Source organism: Heliconius melpomene, chromosome 18, assembly GCF_056956725.1.
Source record: "Heliconius melpomene rosina isolate 202511_hmr_F chromosome 18, ASM5695672v1, whole genome shotgun sequence".
NCBI classification, from domain to species: Eukaryota; Metazoa; Arthropoda; class Insecta; order Lepidoptera; family Nymphalidae; genus Heliconius; species Heliconius melpomene.
The window spans coordinates 9,515,051-9,535,320 of NC_140406.1; the positions used below are offsets into that span (position 1 = coordinate 9,515,051).

The window sequence follows — 20,270 nt, forward strand, 5'->3', positions numbered from 1 at the left end:
AGAGCAGGATAGGCAGAGAAAACCCAGAATTAAGACACTCCTTTCCCCATTTTCCGCACAGAGGCATAACGTGTTGAGAGGCGGAGTTCAACGCCTTGCTTTACCTCGACCCTGAATATGAACCTGAATTTTAATAATATTTTTTGTCATTTACAATCCAAAGGTTGATCACCCCTGAGAACGTAAGCTTATACAAGTATAAGCTTACGTTCTCAGGGGTACTACAAGTAGTATATCATCGAAATTGATTAAATCGTTTGATTGTTACAGCAGATAAACTTTGGGTAAATTTAATTACCTTAATTGAATATTATCTGATGAAGGTATGTCTTATCACTAGGAGTCTTTACCTATTCGCTAACTATATAAGAAAAAATATATTAAAAAACTTAACGAATAACATCCTCGCTTATAGCTTTCCTTATTTAAAAATAACTTTTTTTTCCCATTACACTGAATTCTAGAGGCAGTGTGTGATGAGGGTGGAACTCAACGCCGCGCTCTGCCGACGACGAACAAATGACTGATGAATGATTAAATATTTCATTTCCTCGAGTGGGAATCGAACTCACAACCAGTTGATCGTTGAGTCCGTCACTTGTACCTGCACCACGACTGGCCTTAAAAAAAAACATAAACAAACGAACCCTCCAAAAAGCAGCAACATGAATAATGATCGTGAATCTAAAGAAAATTCTAATTGAAAAGTATTCATAAAATACGAAATTCCCAACGTTAACAACGTCATAGGTACACATTTGTAAAAACCATCCGCCTACGGGTTAAATAAATATTTGTAAGAAAAGCCGTCTCAAAGTAGCTCCACAGTGTTCAAATATCATCTCCTTGAATGAACTTTATAAAATGGATCGAGTTTTTTTTTTATGATACTATAAAGAATCACTTAATGAAAGGAATCCATCGTGATGCATGACGGTTTTGGGTTCGATTACTATTTACATTTTATTTTGCTGGTAACAAGACAAAACGCGGCGTTAAGTACCGCCATTCAACACGCAATATCTCGCTTATTGGTCGAAAAGTTGGAAACGGTGTGTATTAATACTAGGTCCCCTCTATCTACCTCGTTATATGCGGGGTACATCCAGAGGCTAAAACATATTAGCGTTTTACTATAGGAGTAAAAAGCAATAACAAATTTAGACATAATTTAAAGTAAAAATAAATTAAAATCTAAGCAAAGACATTAATTTAATACTTTCGAAAGTGTTATTACAAAAATAACTATCTAATACGGAATCATTGTACCTACTAAATCAAGATATTACCATATTTGGAGAGATAAGCTTCTAAAGGTAGTTCGCTTCGTTCACTTCGCTTTCACTCCTTTATTTTTAACCAAACACTTATAAATTATACTATAATAGTTTCAACTCCATAAAAAAAACATTAACAATCACTTAAAAATTAATTTTCTTCTACAGCCTTCGCGGCGACGCAGCGTTTCACTGTGACCACGAGGGTTGTGGGTTCGATGCCCAATGGAAGGAATGATTTACTTCCATTTCCTCGTTCTGGTAGAAAGATAATGAGTATTCAACTCCTAATATCCACAATAATAGGCCAAAATTGAGGAACGCAGTATTTTAACACTAGGTTCCCTCTGCCAACCCTGTATACAGTGTGATACGTTAAAACGTATACATTAAGCAGTACACGCTATATAATATATGTATCAAAGCAACGAGTCTCGTACAAAAGGCTCTCATGGAAAATTCAAGATCTAACTCATACGAATTTACATTTAATTTCAGGCAACAACATGGCAGCATCGGGCGCGGTCAGCTAACAGACACCAAAGGAATTCGTTTAATATATTTACAGGGTTCTTACTTATAAAATACGGTATAATGGAATTAACATTAAGAAGCAATGAATCTCTATTTTCTCCGCTCTCTTATACGTTCTTTGGAAATGTGAATGAGAATAGGGACTTAAAAGGAAAGGAAGAAAAAGCTTTTCCTTTTCTTCAAAGTATGTGATCATTGTTAAGTCCATAGGCCTTGGGAATGAACCTGTTATCATTTTATCAAGTGGCATTATACCTCACATTTAAATGAAAATTCATGCAAAAGCTCTAATTCAAACATATAATAATATCAATAAATATATTCTTACTTCCCCCATTTGGTAAAACAAACAGCGACGTTAGGCTTCTCCATCAATAACATATCAATATAAAAATGAGCAGAAAATCCTTTTACTGTATGAAACGAAATGTATTGTACGAAATATCCTCTCGCTAGGTCCTCTGTCTACGATAACAGTATTCTATACTAATATTATGAACCTAGAGTTATTTGACTGAATGCTCTAATCTCAGGAACTACTTTTTGAAATCTACTTAAAAGTAAGATCTACTTAGTAAAAATATTTGTAAAATTTATTTAAAAATATAAAGTACCGAAATTAAATCACAATACGACTCTAAAATCATCATTTTATATTAACTTAACCATTTATATCTCTCTATATTTCCTTTTGTAGTATTTACGACGAGTACTCCGATACGTTTGCTTTGCGAACCGTATCGTACACTTTAAAGCTACTTACAGCATTTACTATCTTTTTACAGTTGCTCTACAATGAAATGATATAATAGTGAAGTTATTGTATTTTATTATTGAGAGTGTTGTAATTCTTTGTGTTTTCTCGTTCAATAGAGATGGTCTTAAAATGTTCGTGATTTTGATGAATCTTATATGTAGGTTATATGTGTATCAAAAGTGTATATTGGGTGTCAATAGGTTTAGGTTCTGACTGTAAACGGACGGATGTAACGATTCCCACTCAGTTGAATGGATTATTTTCATTTTATTATTCTGGCATTCGTAACTCGTAAAAATGCGGCGTTAAGTTCAGGCACTCAAGGTTTCCAAAATTAGGCAGAGTGTGTTAAATGGAATGTCTTAACACTAGGTTCGCTTTGTCTATCCTGCTATATAAGGATACAGATCATAGCTATAACAAATGATAACAAGTACTTTCGATTCACTTTGGATGTCAAACCAAAATGAAAGGGAAGTGTTCTTATTTAGTATCTTAAGTATCTTTAATCTTTTCGTCTGAAAAGCCTTAACTTCCTACAAATTGAAAAAGAAACTTAAAACGTTAAAAAACTCAAAACGTTAAAAAACATAAATCGTCAAATTTAAGAAAGTATTAAAGTTTTAGGTGAAACTACAAAATCTTAGGTAAAGCTATGAAATTTTAATACTATAGTCGCGTATACGCCCGTTACAACTGTCTCAGCTGTACTCAACTACGCGTAGTGTTCATATTTCACATTTAAATATTCAAGCAACTTCGGTCTCTCTATTATGTAAAGCATTCTTTATGGTGCTAGAGCCGAATGATTCTTGAATTTAATTTTATTTCTATTTGTGTACCAAAATGACACTGAATTTTACATACCATGAGAAAATATAGAAAGAATAGAACAACGAAGTTGTATAACTTTTTGAAAGTGGAGAGTGTTTTGTCACTGCGTTCTAGCTATCCTGCTTTATGCGGGATACAGCGTGAAGCTAAAAAATAATAATAACACAGGTTTCCGCATATTGGAGTTGACGATTCCTCTATTTTTCACAGAATTTTTCGAGACTCAACGTCGCGCTATGTCTTGTCACCAAAAGCGAGGAAAATAATACCTTTCCCCCAAGTAGAAATCGAATTCACAATGACGCTGTGCCGATGCGCCTTGGCGGTCTTAATAATAATATAAACATTATTCCCCAATTATCATTTAAAAACCTTTGTTTATACATATTTTTAATAAATTTTAATATTAACAATATTTATTTTATTTTACTTCGTCACTAACAATGGTACCAAAAACTCAGTAAGTGTTTCGCTTCCAATTAAAAAAAATGTCATTCGCTTGGGAGATGTTACGAACACTTTCGTCGTGTAATTAATACAACTGAGAGTTGTTTTTTTTTTCAATTCAATAGTTACAATAAATTCTGTTATATTGGGAGGCAAAATTAAAAATATATTAAAATTGATTTATCGAATTTTACTTAATTAAAAATAGTGATATGTTCACTCGTCAACTTTTTCATACATGCACTATGGAGGTTCTAATGCTGCTATAATATACTGGATTTAAAGTATAATAAAAAACAAAAGTGCTTATTTTCGGATGTATTTTTTAATTTCACGCTGAATCACGAATATAACAAAGGAGGGAACCCAGTATTTAAATACTTGATTACCGATATACTGGCCAATTTTGGGACTTTGCATTTTGAATGGCAGAACTTAACGTCGCGCTATGTCTTCTTTAGTAAGAAAACAAAGCGCGGCGTTAAATTCTGTGTCTTTCGCTCTAGTGAGCGAGGAAATAAAAATAATTTACACCGACTGTGAATCGAACCCACAAACATCATATTTACAGCCACACACTGTGCCGTATCGCCACGACAACCTATATATTTTGGATCAAAAACCAATTGGAGCAATAACTGTGAATATGTTCAATCAACATCAATCATTCTAAAAAATAAAAAAAGCTATGAAAGTTTTCATTTGTGAATGTATTGTTAAACAATACTGTTTGTTGAGTATATTGAAAATATTGTCGGATTGGCAATATATATGGACAATTTTTCTTGCATAAACTAAGCTTTTAATAAGTACTTTTCAATAATTTAAATAGCAGCTTCACACTTTTTCCCTTATAGTTTCCCTTATAAGTAGGAAAGAGGATGTTAGTGTTAATACACTCCGTTCCTCAATTTTCGTTTAATTTTGGAAACATTGCGTGTTGATTACCGGTACTCAACACTACGCTTTATCTACGAAAGCAAGCAAATGAAAATAAATCACTCTCCCGGGGGGGAATCAAACACACAACCGTCACTTTTACAGTTAGACGCTGTACCGCTATCGTCTCGAGAATTCGACGAAAAGTGGAGAATAAATGTGTCATAATGGGAACGGAGTCCCTTAAAACTAGGTTACCAGGTCCTCTTTGCCTATCCTGTCCATATCCTTAATATTAGATAGATTCATCCCCATTCTAACTAAACACTAACTATGGAATAAAATTAAATTTAAATAATATATTTCATTTAGTTACACAAATATTAGTCTATAAGTAGCCTTAATATACATTTCAAAGGTTCACGGCGGTATCATTGGTGCAGAAAATGAGCTCCAGCGGTCTGTCGGCTTGTTTCTTTTTTGTTTTATTTATTATTTTTTAACAAAAATCCATTTTCAATGGGCAGCGCCTTGCCTCGTGTTTTTATTTAATGTAACGTTTAAAAAAGTAGCGGAGTAACTTCTCTAGACTTTTCTATTTTAATTTAATATTAATCTTACTTATTTATTACTGTACTTAGCAGCTGCGTGCCCTGCCCAGAACTGTCATGTATTGAAGCAAATAGTGCCCAGCCTAAAATTTTTACTCACAACGATTTGGACTGAAATATAAATAAATAAAAAAAAAGAAATAATTCTAGTTTTCCATAATATAAATGTTATTTTCTTATAAGTGAGAATCCTTATAATTCTTAAGAAGGTAGAGCATTTAGATTAACTTTAGCATATTAATTGTTACTGCAAGCTATTCAAGCTTTTATTCAGTGTAATAACAATAAAAAGCGCGGTGAGCAGGATTTGTATATGTTTTTTCAGGATTTGTATCTAATTTTATTTAAAGTTTACACTCTTCTGAGAGTTTTCAAAGTGTATAGTAATGTAACAATCAAAATAATTCTTAATCATTAATCATCGGCTGGATGCGAAGAGCTGAAGATCGAGCTCAGTGGCGTGGCTTTGGAGAGGCCTATGTCCAGCAGTGGCCGAGGACAGGCTGATGATGATGATGATGATGATGAATCAGCCTCACACTGTATCCCGCACACACCAGGATAGGCAGAGGGAACGTAGTGTTAAGATACTCCGTTGCACATTATATGTTCGCTATGTTCCACGATACTCATATTTATATGTTATTACCAAACTAGATACTAGTGCCAAATTAAAATTAGTCAAATTCAAACAAAACTAAACTCCAACAACCTTTACTCGTAGTTTGTTCAGTAAGAATAACAATCGATCATTAATATCGACATTTATAACTCAACGCCGTGCTTTGTCTAGTTATCAACACGAGGAAATAATTCATTCCCCTGAATGGAAATCGAAGAAACAACCGTCGTGTTTATAGTCAAACCCCATACCGCTGCACCACGACTGATGCATATTGCAAAAACTGCTGATTTAGATGTAATTAGGATTTCTATTATTACAAGCTTTTATTTGACTTAGAATATTAGTATGTGTGTGGAATCTTGCAAGGTCAATTTGACCCACTTCCCAGTGTCCTGACCTGAAATTTGGATTACGACTTCCGTTCTGATGACAAAGAAATTACATATAATCAATATTGTTGTTATTCGCATCCGCAAATGGCCGCCGCAACAGAATAGCGGATTACATATTTTTGCATATTTTACCTAATATAATCAAATTAAATGGCTTGATGTGTAAAATACAATACACCATGGAAAGTCTAGAAAGCTTTTTTTTTTTCAATTAATATTTTATATAATTTGTACTAACTAACCACTGTACTTATGATAATTCTAAACCTACAATGAACGAACTCAAACAAAACTAAACTTCATCAACCTTTAGTTTGCTGAGTTAGAACAACGAAAGGTCATTAATTTCGACATTTATAGGCTTAGAATTGAAACGGTATTATTTGAAAAGTTTTCTAAATCACTCAATTCGTTAAAAAAAGTTTTTTTATTCTTTACGTTAAGCTTTTAAGCTTTTAGACTTAAAGCTCTCGAAATCATAGAATAGTAAAAAGTGTATTGTGAATTCTTCTTCTAAGACCAACGGTCGTTTTTATTGGATAGTGCTCTAAATTGATCTTCCGCCTTTTTACAACGATTCGCTACGATTTTAAGTGTTATGTACTACTCTACTGTATATAGAACTAAGCTAAGTTTTATTATATCAGACATTTTGAATTCTATATTTTTTATTCTATTTCAGCCAGTAAGCCAATTTTAAGACAATTTGTTTACTCTCAAAAAAAGATTTCTATATTTTTTCCTGTAGGCAGAAAAAATCTAGTGTCTAAGCACTCCGTACTCCATTACTACGGCAACCAGTTAAGGCCGTCGTGGCGCAGCGGCACGCGGCTGACTGTAGACGCTACAATTATGGTGGATTCGACTCCCATTTGGGGCAATGAATTAGGTTTTTTTATTTCCTCGATCTAGTAAGAAGGGTAACGTTGAATGTGCTATGTCGTGAGAATTGTGTAATTGCACAGAAAATAACAATTTAATCCACACGATTTATAGTATCGTATCATATAAATATAAGCTTTGCAAGACTCTCATAGTTCAAAATTTATACCTCGTTATAACTTCGCTGACATGTATATAACTTTTAGTCTAACTACATTTGGGTCCGACTCCAGGAAATATACATTTAACCCTACAATGCTATCTTAAGTTGAGTTTAGCGTTGAGTTTCGCCACAACGTAAATGCAATGTCCGAAAAATTTGTTAGAAAATGGGTTATGTTTATATGTTAAACATTATGTTCCCTATGCTTACCCCTTTTATATGAGATTTTATGATTCTGATAACTGAGTGGTTGACAGACAACGCACCACTAAATACGCGGAACAGAACTCTGTAGGTCGGTTAAGGAGCATTAAGAGAATATTTCCCAAAATTCTGGAATCGTGAAGATACGGAACCTTATGTTCCCTAAAAAAACTATCGTAAACAAAGTTCCAGGCGGCAACTAATATGCCATATAGAATTTAACTTAAAATTTCTGTAAAATACAGTTGTTTCTTGTATTCCACTCGAACATTTTATAACATATCTTAAAATTTTAGTAGCAAACTTTGTGGGAATAAAATTCGCTTTCGAGTTCATGTTTGACGTAAGAACATATTTTATGTTTCCGCGGTCTTATATATGTTTGTTAATATTCATACTTATGAGCAGAAGAAGTCTAAATAAAATGTAGAACGGAGAGTATTATTAGCATTTGATAATCGCTGATTTTATTAAAAATGCAAAAAAAAAACAAGTAAACTAAACGTTATTTTTTCTTTATAATGACAGACTGAGTATTAGATATATACATCAATTTGAAGATATTATTGAACAGGCCATCATGGCTCAGTGAAACATCGTTTAAATATAAATCGATGGTTGTGGATTCAACTTCCACTCGGAAAATGAATCATTTTCCCTTTTGTGGCAATTTATTTTAATTTATGTATTTACCAAAACAAAGAAAGTATTCAAAGTTCTTAGAAATCTACATAGCTATTTACATCCGTAGTGGTGAAATCGCTAAATCTTCTCAGTGATTAATGACCACTAAGAGCTCTATGAGAATTTTTCTGTACGCTTAAGTACTTTACTCTCAAGTCATACCAGATTATTATTTAATATAAATTAAATTTAGTTTTAATATAAATTAAATTTAGTTTTAATATAAATTCACGTTTTACAAGCTTTTATATATAAAAAAAGTTACAACGAACCGAGTAACGTGTTTGTTAGCGTATGTGAAATCTTGCAACGTCAATTTAACCCACTTCCCAGTGTTCGAATTGGAATTCGGATTACGACTCAGTTCTGACAGCAATGATTAATAGCAATAATAAATTAGATATAATGAATATTGTTTATAATCCAAAATGGTGACCGCAACAAAATGAAGCATCACGATTTTTTGCATAACCCCCCCTAACATGATTTTTAAATACTAGGGCTTAATTTGTAAAATACAATACACCATGAAAGAAAACACCTAGTAACTGGATATGGAGCTAGAAGATGGCCAGGGACATTGGAATCATAAAAGATTTGGCTTGGACTCGTTTGATTTATCTTGGCAACCACTCTGACGTTAAATGATATCGAGCACCTGAAAATGGAAATTTACCGGGAAAACACCTTGCAATAATGAAGCATTAAAAGAAATAAGATTAAGCTAAATCTAAAAATTTAAAATAAAATATTAATTAAAAAAACTTTTTAAAAACAAAGCTATTATTGGTTTGATACCTTTTGAATAAAAGCCTGTTTTTAAAAAGGTTTTTTCATTAGTATTAAATAAAGATGAGGCTATGATTTTAGATTAAATATTATAAAATACATATGTATACATCTAAGGTGGAACGGTTAAAAATGTTATATATTTACTCAGCCCTGGTACAAACTACTATAACATATATAAAGAATGCATAAAGCAGTAAAATTTTCTATACGCATAAGGCTCTAATTCTAATACTATTCTACACAGCTCTAATATCAAAACAATTTAAATCTAAGGTTGATAAAGGTCAAGAAGCAATGTCGTAAAAATTACATGTAAATGTGGGCAAAAGTGGGTGTGGGTGGTCTTTTATCATCCACTTGGGTTTATAGATTGACAGGATATACTAAATATCCTGGAGCCCGAAGGTGGGTGGACTAGTAATTCTAATACTGTTTTATTAATAAAAATGTTTGTATTATATTACTTTGACACTATTAAATGTCAGCACTGTACACAGTATTATAAGGGAGTTATTTATAAGTTTTTAAAGATCTATTTTCAAAGTCCCGTGCCTCATAAGAAAACAAACCGGATGTCTTATAGTATAACTTTGTTTTCCGTCTGCCTGCGTGTCTGTCTGTTTTTCATTCAAATTGTAGGTACGAAATGCTTTTTTTTTTTAAATTTGGTTCTTACTCAAAGGATTTTTTAAAGTAGATAATATTATAGTCGCTTCCTAAGACATCTTGCCTAAAAGTAATATACACATTCAATTGTGTTAATTCCCCGGAGTAGACATCGATCCCACAACTATCGCGTTAACAGTCACACGTTTGTAACGTGCGCCTAGCACTGCTTCGTCTACTAGAGCAAGAAAATGAGAATTATTATAATTCCCCTGAGTGGGGATCGAGCCAACAATCACCACGTTTACAGCCTGACCCTATACCACTGCGCAAAGAGGGCCTCTAAAACACTTTATTAAGTTCTTTAATATTTAAAACATCTCTTTACATTCAAGCGCACCTTAAAGAATTTCATCAACCCTTGTTTGAAGCGAACTCCAAATGAGGCCAATCGAGCCCATGTTTATGCTACGCTGACTACATAAGTCGGCAAGTTTATATCTTTCCAAAAGAAATATTCTTAAAATACCAAAATACGGCACTTTTTACTCGAGTCTCCTGATTACTTTATACAAGAACAAATATTGAAATTTTACCTTTATTTTGACGTTTTTTTTAGGTTCATGCGGGATATGCGAGATACACACATCCTTCTGTCTACCGCAGAGAAGACAGAGGGAACCTGGGAACGTAGCGACAAGCATGCTTGTGCCTTATTTTTATGTTTGCTGAAAGAAATTCAACATTGCGATAAGAGCGGATACATAGAGTTCTGTCTTAATAATTTTAAAACCGCTTTAGCCTATTTAACCCCTAAATATTAATTTAAGTTTTCCTTTTATTTTCTTTATGGGACGTCATTTTATTATTTTGTAGTTCTTTTATAGGCAAAACTTTTACATCCAAAACTCATTAGATCTTTTCAGCCTTAACATTTTGCCTAGCCTGACTACGCTATAAACCAAATGAGATTCTTTCAGCTAAAAAAAAGGTAGGAAGAAGTCCCGTCGAAACCTAAGCTTTTTTTTCACACTGCGTTCTGCATATAGCAGAGTAGATTGAGAGAAGACACTCCGTCTCCTAATTTTCTAGTGTGAACGCGAATAGTGAACTCAAATACTCAAAATAATGAATTATGCACATTTTAGTTTAGCCCGAAATCGAACTGCTACCTAGGTATGTAAAATTTATAAGGCTTTTTGCGACAAATCCACTTACTTAGCTGAAATGAATTAATCATAAAATGCAAAACAACAACATAAGTCGAAAATGACATAACAGGTTGCCATGCCAAAATGACGTTGGCTTCACGTTCTATGTTTCCTAATATTCGGCATTCCGCCAATCGATTGTTAGAAACGAGTACTTACATATTGAAGTATACAATAGGTTATACAAAATGTGATTTTTACCTTAAAATTAAAAATTTAATGCACAAGATGGAGAGATATTAATAATTTGATAGTCAAAAAGGTTAAGGACGTCGTGGCTTAGCAGGCCAGCATCTGACGGCAAATGTATAGATTGTGAGTTCGATTGCCTATCGGGGGACTTAAAAATACTCATTTCTTCACTTCACTCATAAAAAGATGAAGCTCCATGTTGAGTTCCACCTCACACTACGCAATGTCTCGAATATCGGGCGGAAACTACCGTGAAACCGTTGTGGTGCATGGCCACAAGCGTTCGAGTAAGCGTGACGGTTGTGGGTTCGATTCGCGCTAGGGGGAATAAAATATTAAACATTTTAATTTCTTCGCTCTCATATCGAGACAAAGCGCGGCGTTGAGTTCTGCAACTCAACACGCAATGTCTCAGAAATTCAGCAGAAGATGGGGGTTCCCTCTGACTACCCTTTTATATATAAGATAGTACAGGTTTCTTACTAAAGTCCCAAGTTGAAGTGTTTTGGCGGAGCTCGATGGCTGTATGTTTAAACCCCAATTGAATTAATGTGTATATTTATTATTTAGCTACCTTCATCTATTTAACAATTTTTCAATGTATCTAAATCTAGATAATTCTGATTCTGAAAAAATAACACGTTTTCTACGCTGGGAGCTATAAACTATACGAGTCTAAACTAATAACCTCTGAAAAGTTCCACTATTCAGGTCCTGCTTCCATCATCAGACCAACTCCATATTACCAAATATCTGCCAATTTATGATGACACAGTCATTATAAGTGTATCAAATAAACGCGTGTTAAAAAAAATAAACAAAACATAACCATATAATTGTATACGAAGCGTGATTTTGATAACATTCGGGAGCCGAAAGTAAATTTGACGGGTAGCGGCGTAATTTTGTTTATTAAGCAAAATTTAATTAACATGTTATAAATGGCGGCCGAGCACAATCCGTTACCTGTAGAATCTGTGGCTCGAAACTTTATAATTATCCAACAAGTACATAGAAAGTAGATTAGCTTTTCTTTCTTTTCTTTTGGTTCTCGCTGTATTCAGCCTGTACCAATTTTCAAGACATTCAGTGGTGGAACTCAACGCCGCGCTTTGTCTTGTTATCAGAGCGAAGAAAAGAAATTATTCAATTCCTCGGATAAAAATCGAACCCATAACCAGAACATTTGATTTACAGTCAGAAAAACTGCGGCACGACGCCGTGACTGTCGAAATCCATAATATGTATACATTTTTTTACTCAAATATTCCCATTATCGCTTCACTTTATTGATTAGTAAAAAATCGTTTATCGGAAAAAAATATATTCATCGCCGATTATTTTTAAATTGAAAAACATTTCCAACAAGTCCAATTATTCATATAAAAAGAGAATTGAATGGATTTCATATACAATAAATATTATCAAGGTCAATTTCGTTAGGAGAAATTTAAGAAAGTTCTCTCTTAAATTCTTTAAAAAAATATATAAGAAACTCTAACATAGTTCCCTAAAAAATAGCTAAAACTTAATTCACCTGTGTTATTAGTCTTAATATATTAAACTTTATAACTTAAACACGTCTATCTTTGTGGCATAATTCACTAATTGGATGAATAAAAAAGGGGGGGGGGATTTGATGCCTTCTTGAAGAAAAATAGCTACAGGTATGTATTTGGTTTGTTGTAATCAGGTTAGGCTAATAGCTTTGGAATAAAATAATAATAACCATCGCTTAGAAGCGTCTAACTGATATTGCGATTGTTGTGGGGTCTATTACCATTCTGGGGAACGAATTTATTTATTTTTTTGCTCTGTTACAGGAAGAGTAGCTTTGTGTTCTGTTACATTAAAAGCAATGTTTCGAATTCTTTTGAAAAATGGAAAATGAATTTTCTGTTTTCTCCGCCTGTCAACCATATGCATGAAAATATGAACCAATTATTTAATTAACTAAAGATAGAAATAAAATTTTACAGTAAATTATTGCACATAACATTATTTTTAATCACGTCATATTATTTTCATTATAAACTTAACTGAAATTTCACTTTTGTAATTATTGTACGCCCATACGTTTAAAAAACTTAATTATATTACTTTACTAATTATAATCAAAATTGTTTAAGCAGTTTCAGTTCACTTTCATGATTCAGGTCTGATGGTCTGAAATTTTGTTATATATTATATTATTAAAAATAAATGTAATAATTAAATTAATAATTAATCCAGAATAAAATTAATTGAGTCAGGAAACATAATTAAAAACGCGACGTAGCGTAGGTACAAGGCGCGATAACCGTCCCCACTTCACAATCAAGGTATTTCAATATATTCACTTTAAAATAAATAAAACCTCAACCGATCCATACAAAATTATAAAATCAGCTTTACGCTGTATCCCGCACACAGCAGTGTAGGCAGAGGGAACCAAGTGTTACGACACTCCAATTTCCAGTTCCCCAATTTTAATTTAATAAAAATATGAGTTAATAGATTTTATTATAAACTAGGACTAAATACCCTATTATTAAATTTGTATTTTCTAATTCAAAAATCAAAATTAGAACAATATATTGACAAACGACCACACGACCCCAACTCCCGAAGCCGAAACCCAATAAAATCACATGTGGCTATCGAAAACACGAAATCCATTCAAACCACATACAAAAAAAAACAAAATGAAAAGACACCAATCACTTAAAAAGATAAAATCTCGTCACCAACTCACCTATATCTTCGCACATGGTTTCTAACCGGGCTCAGGAGAGCTGGCCGAAGCTCTCACGACTGGTCATCATCACTACAACACGTAAGAGGCACGTACGGACCCCACGAGGTCTATCCATTCACTGCCCGGGCGTGAACGGTATGCGCAAGTCCGCCTGAAATGACGGCAGAGACATCTAGGATCCACGGGTTGGGCTGTAGAGGTCATAGGGTCGCCAGTACTAAGTTTGAGTTCAAGCTATTGTTGATCTCAGGTGGTTTAGTGTTAGTGTTTGTATTGTTTCTCTTTTAGATATGCTAGTCTGTATGCTTTATGTTGTAATGAAAATAATTAAGGAAATTATGTTAATTATCTTATATTTTTGTAATTTTGATAATGATTTTTTTTATATTTTGCTAGTTTTATTTGGGATCTAGGTAACGTTTATTTTATTATGTAACCGGGTTCTCTCTGCCTACCCATGTATAACATACAGCGTGATGGTATACCATACTATTTTTATGTAAAATAAAATATTTTTATTTTTCTCTAAAAAGACTAACTAGCTTTATTTGCGATGTCATGTCAGTCAGTTTCGTCTATGCGCAGTCGGTCAGCTACTCAGGTAGAGAAGAGAGCTTTATATATGTATAGATTAAATGAATAGTACTCGTACTCGCCACCTAAAAGCTAACTTGGAACCTTCGACCCCACACAAAACTTCTAACAAACTTGCCTTATAATATGCAAATTACAGATCCTTGGAGTAATATTAATGAAATAAAACTTTTGCTACTTTGTTTTTTTCCTCCACGACTTTTGTCATTTTTACTTTTGAAAGAATTTACTTTTTTTTTTAAATTCAATGTTTTGCTTTTACATTTGTTGTTAAAACAATTTAAGTGATATTTGATATTTTATTACTTTTATAAAATCCGTACAGAAGTTTTTTGTAGCACCTTTACTATTTCTACAAATATTTCACTCAAATATGAGGCCAGTGGTGCCGCGTGCCTGTAATCGCGACAGGTTGTGAGTTCGAAAGAGAGAGAGAGAGAGAGAGCGACCTCGAGAAAATAAAATATTTAATATTCCCATTTTCTTCGCTCTGGTGTTCAGATTTCGCGGCGTTAAGTTCTGCCACTCACTCACACAATGCCTTCAGAATTCGGCCGAAAACGAGGCAAAAGAGTGTCTTAAAACTAGGTTCCCTCTGTCTCTCCTGCTGTGTGTGGGATACAGCGTGACGCTAAAAACAAATATTAAATTTAATAAGTATTAGAAATATAAGTGTTTTCCTTCAATTATTTCAAGTTAGTCAAAATCAAATTCATAAAACCAACGGATACGTAATGTATGAGGAAAAGTTTGCTTATAAATAATGTGTGGACATCAAAAAAATTTTTTACGCTACTAAGTTACGTCTGTAATTTCAAATACCCGTATTTTTTTAAGTGCATACAGTTATTTACATTTTCTTTCTGTTTGTACGTACTAATCCGAAATAGCTAGAACATTTTTTATAGAACTTTCCCTTAAAGATTAGGCTACTTTTCATTCTGATTTTTTTTTTAATTTTCATTCTGTATCGTATTCATGTTCTAGCAGCGTAACCGGCTCTGGTAACAAGGTAAAGCGCGGCCTTAAGTTCAGTGCAATGTCTAGAAACATGTCTTGTCTTATTCACTCAAGACTTTAAGCGCAGTAAGACATGCTATACAGTGAATATTCAAGATACATCCATTTAACATAATAGAAACCTGTAATACCAACAAGTTCATTAAAAAAAAATGTTGAAGAAATAATCGACAAATGAAATTATTAAATATAAATATAACTTAAAATAAATAATTAATTCCTGATAATTTTAAATGATACCTAACTATAAAATCATATAAACATAATAATGAAATAACTGAAATTAAATCCAATTATCTCAAAATATCTGTCTGTATAAAGATAAAGTAGAAAAAAAAATATTGATATAGCAAATTCTATTGTAGCATTCGCTATACGTAATGTATTATTCATTTTAGTATAGTGAATTTCTATAGTACCATGTCATCAACAGCGAGGCCACACGCTGCAGCCGGTGACTGAAAGAACCTCACGGTGCTACGCGCTTAGTATTGTTCCGTGAACTATTATGATGGCCGCAATACAAAAATTGTGCTATTAACATGTGTTTTATATTATTTTAAAATTTCTTGACACATTCCATATTAAACATGTTATACGCGAAATGCAGTTATAAAAGAAAGAAAATATATATAATTAAAATAATAATAAAAAAAATTGTCGTCGCGTTGTGGCGCAGTAGCTGTAACAGGCGTTTGTTAGATTCTTACTTGGATGGATGAATATGTGAGCAAATACAGACGAATACTAAAGTATGTGAGCAAATACAGACTTTTTTTCACGCTGTATCTCGCAAAAAGCAGGGTAGGCAAAGAGAACATGATGTTAAGACACTCCGCTTCCTAAAGTGGGTTGAGTTGCGGAACACAACGTCGCGTTATTTGCCTTGATACCAGAGCAAAGAAATGAAAATATTAATAATTAATACTTTATTCCACCGAGCGGGAATCAAACCAATTTATTACAACGATAACACAAATAAAGACTTATTTTTAAAAAAATATCATTATAAAAAATTAAACATTACTATCCTAAACTAGAGTGTAATAAAATTAAATTACATTAGTTAAACGTCGAATCAAATAAACGAGCCCGTATTTGTCAATGCGGAAAACCTTTAACTAAGTTTAGAGCTTCAGTTCAAAGGGATGAGGGAGTGAATTCACGACGTACGGCTTTTAAACGACATTCGCTGAAAGAATAGAAAATGTTCTTTCGTAAAAATCCCACAGTTATGACTTTAACGATATGAAGGAAATGTTAAAACGTAAGGAAGGAACCTTCTTTTCGTAAATTAAAAATATTTTGTTGATGATTTTGGGCGAAGTCTTCGATACGTTGCGTGTTAACTATCGAGTGCTTTACGCTGTGTGTTGTTATCCCACTGCGTCACAATGGCCTCGGTTGATATTACCAAGATCTTTTTGTAGCCAGAAATTTAGTACTTATAAAAAAAATTGTTTTAAATATATATTTGCACTACTAAACGCAAACATAAAAATATATCAAATATAAGCATATACGTATTTACTCTCAGTAATGGAAATATATTTTTTTGCCTATTTCGTTAAAATATGTTAATATGCTTATTTATTATTCATTTTTTTTATTTTACACGATTTCGCACTACTATTTTAATAGCTTAAAAATATTTTAAAACAATGAATTCAATTTTACGAAATATGTACGATAATAAAATAATTCTTTAGGTTATGTTATACTTACACATTTGTTTTTTTTATTAGTATTAAAATATTCACATTATTTTTATATAGCGTATAGCGCACGGTACAAAAAATAATAATTATATCTATTCCTTATATTATAAAATTATATTTTTAATCTACACAATGAATTTATTTTTCATCTGGCAACATTATCGAATAGACATGTCTCTGTGTTTATAATCTGTATGTCTTTTTTAACTTGATTCTTTGCCGTGTCGTTTCGGGTACGTTGAATTAATCCGTAAAAATCTCCGCTAGCTACACATATTGAAATTGTTGAAAGTCCCTAAATTATAATTCAAACATGTTTTCTTTAGAAGACATATTGATTTCGTCGATATCATATTATTGTGAATTAGAAAACCACCTCGGCAACTTGACGTTTAGCGCACAAAGCAATAACCTATTGTGTTTCAAACAGTGAATTAAAACGTGGTTATTTTCGGTTTACAGTGAAGACCACCAGTATGAAGTACAACAGGCTGGTAACGTCCTCCAGGAGGAAAAACAGGAAGAGGCATTTTAGCGCCCCTTCCCACATCAGGAGAGTCTTGATGTCATCTCCACTTTCTAAGGAGTTGAGACAAAAATTCAATGTTAAATCTATGCCTATCCGCAAAGACGACGAAGTTCAGGTAAGAAAAAACAATATAATAATGATTACCAATTTGTAACCTACAAGCGACTTAGCTGTTATTTTTTAACACTAAAAATGTTTTTAGTATGAATTATCTCCTTTCTTGTGTTAATTGTAACAATATCTTATCCGATTTAAAAATCGATGCTGTAAATTTTCTGAACAGTACAAAATGTAGATTTTTATTTACATATTTATTGTGACTTGATAGAAAATGTGGTCATGTACATGTGGTTTTTGTTTTAAATTGAAAAACCATTGATATGTTAGGTTATTTGTGCATAATTACTTAAACCATTAAATGAAATACCTGATTCACAGTTGTATTCTCTTGAAAAGACGAGATATTAAGTCTTTCATTTATGAAATGTAGTTATAAAGTAATCTTGTGTAGTTTTAAAATACTTATTGTCTTAGTGCCTGGTTAATTCACATGATGATACCAAACCATTCACAGACTGCAGATGCTTGCTGCCACTGAAAGAGTAGTACTGCAGGTTTTCTGTAGAACTCTCTGGATGAGACAGTGAATCTGTACCATGGTTCAAAATATGGCTCTGATCTTTTAACTTGGCAAATCGAAACATATTTAATTACCAAAATAATTGTAAATATACTCATATAATAGCTTCTTTTTTATATTTTTAGGTAGTTCGTGGACATTATAAAGGTCAACAGGTTGGCAAAGTAGTCCAAGTGTACCGTAAGAAATTTGTTGTCTACATTGAGAGGATCCAAAGGGAGAAGGCTAATGGCGCCAGTGCGTATGTCGGCATCCACCCCTCAAAGGTAAATAAATATTTTATTTAGGAAATTCTGTTAATAATAAATTAAACTTACATTAATCAATAACTTTTGCTTATTTGATAATTTAAGTAATTTAATGTTAGATGACAACTCTATTCGGTTGACATTCAAGAAGAGTGTCTAGACACTAAGTTATAGAGTAAGCACAGATTTAGTCTATTGAACTTTTCCCCATATTACAGCAGACTGTATGTGAAATATGCTGTAAAGTTGAATGAAAACAAATTTAAATTTAAAAGTTATTGATTACTGTTAGAATATAGCTTAGACTTAAACAGAATGTAAAAAATGATTAAATTATACTTGAGGTTATGTTTATATTGAAATTATTTTTCTTTCAATTATATTTTACTCTAAATATATGTTTACTACCTTTTCTAGTATGTGTAGAAAAGGTAGGTAAATAATGTAAACAAATAATTTTATCTTGTAAAAGTTTGTCTAAACATTTTACAAAACTCTTAAATGATGATTAATTCTTACTTAGATTATGTCAATATAACATTGCATAGACTTTGTTATAGATGTAATTGGTGCTGAAACACTTCCATGGCTCTGATATTTCCATAATAAATTTTCTGTCAAGTTACTTAACTATCATAAATTACAATATTTTTATTATTTTCAGTGTGTTATTGTAAAACTAAAGATGAACAAGGACCGTAAAGACATCTTAGTGAGACGCGCCAAGGGCAGACGTGCAGCACTCGGCTTGGAGAAGGGCAAATACACTGAGGAGACCGCCACTGCGATGGAAGCCTCGTAAACATAGATTTAAGATTAATAAAATTATAAAAAATGCTATGTTTATTGTTTTAGTTGTTTTTCTTTAGTATACATGTTTATCAGAAAGGACCAAAAAGTCAATTGCTTTAACTTTAAAATAGTGAAACCATTTTGTCGTAGTTTGACAGCGCGCGCATTTAAATGTGATGGGTTTGTTATTTTGAATGATTCTATTTTCTTTTGGCTGCAGAGAAAAGGCTATATTTTTTTGCCCGTATCTAGTACGTATGTAATTATTTATTACCTCATATCCAGAACTGCTGAACGGATTTACATAAATGAGGTATCGTTATTTGTCAGTTCTGTCTTAACAGCCCAAGTGCTCTTAGATAAATGACGTTAAAGAAATCTTCAATATGGCGGCTGTATGTGCCATTGTATTTAGTAAAAAACATTTTCAATTAAATCAGGGATTTCAGAAAAATATGACTATCATTACCATAATACTAATAAAAATAATACGACGAAAAATATGGATACAGGGGGATTGTAGCAGTGATTGCGTACTCTTCTGGCCTGTGAAAGCGGGTTTGAATCATGCTACTGCTTCAAGAAATTAAGAATGCGGTTATTTGTTTTACAATCCTAATAATATAGCTAATAAATCCTAACAAAAGCTGAAATAAAAGTTATTAAAAAACAAAAACTCCGTCTGCATAAAACTAAAAAGAAAACAACAAGGCCAACAATTCATTACGTATAACTTCTTGATCCAATAAGTCTACAAGGAACGCCGTAAAATTTAAGGGGGTCCCGACTGAATCCTAATGAACTATTGGGTTTTTTTTCTTTTAGTTTTATGCAATCGGGAGTTTTTAAATTTCTCGCTCTGACTACGCGTGTAACATAATTATCAGCAAAGAAATAGCTAA

General features: G+C 32.6%; 2 protein-coding genes across 2 annotated transcripts in view; one reads left to right on the forward strand and one right to left on the reverse strand.

Moving 5' to 3' along the window:
- mAChR-A (muscarinic Acetylcholine Receptor, A-type) overlaps nt 1–13,951 on the reverse strand; it is a 61,922-nt gene extending 47,971 nt beyond the window's left edge. The window contains exon 1 of the mRNA XM_085201566.1: nt 13,825–13,951. The gene's annotated coding sequence lies outside the window, so the exon portion shown is untranslated. The remainder of the gene's footprint in view (nt 1–13,824) is intronic.
- Nucleotides 13,952–17,251: 3,300 nt separating this feature from the next.
- RpL26 (ribosomal protein L26) lies at nt 17,252–19,416 on the forward strand. The gene is made up of 4 exons (XM_085201973.1): nt 17,252–17,392; nt 17,622–17,803; nt 18,454–18,594; nt 19,241–19,416. The coding sequence occupies exons 2-4, from the start codon at nt 17,636–17,638 to the stop codon at nt 19,376–19,378; spliced, it is 447 nt and encodes a 148-aa protein (XP_085058099.1). The 5' UTR covers nt 17,252–17,392; nt 17,622–17,635; the 3' UTR covers nt 19,379–19,416.
- The last annotated feature ends 854 nt before the right edge of the window (nt 19,417–20,270 follow it).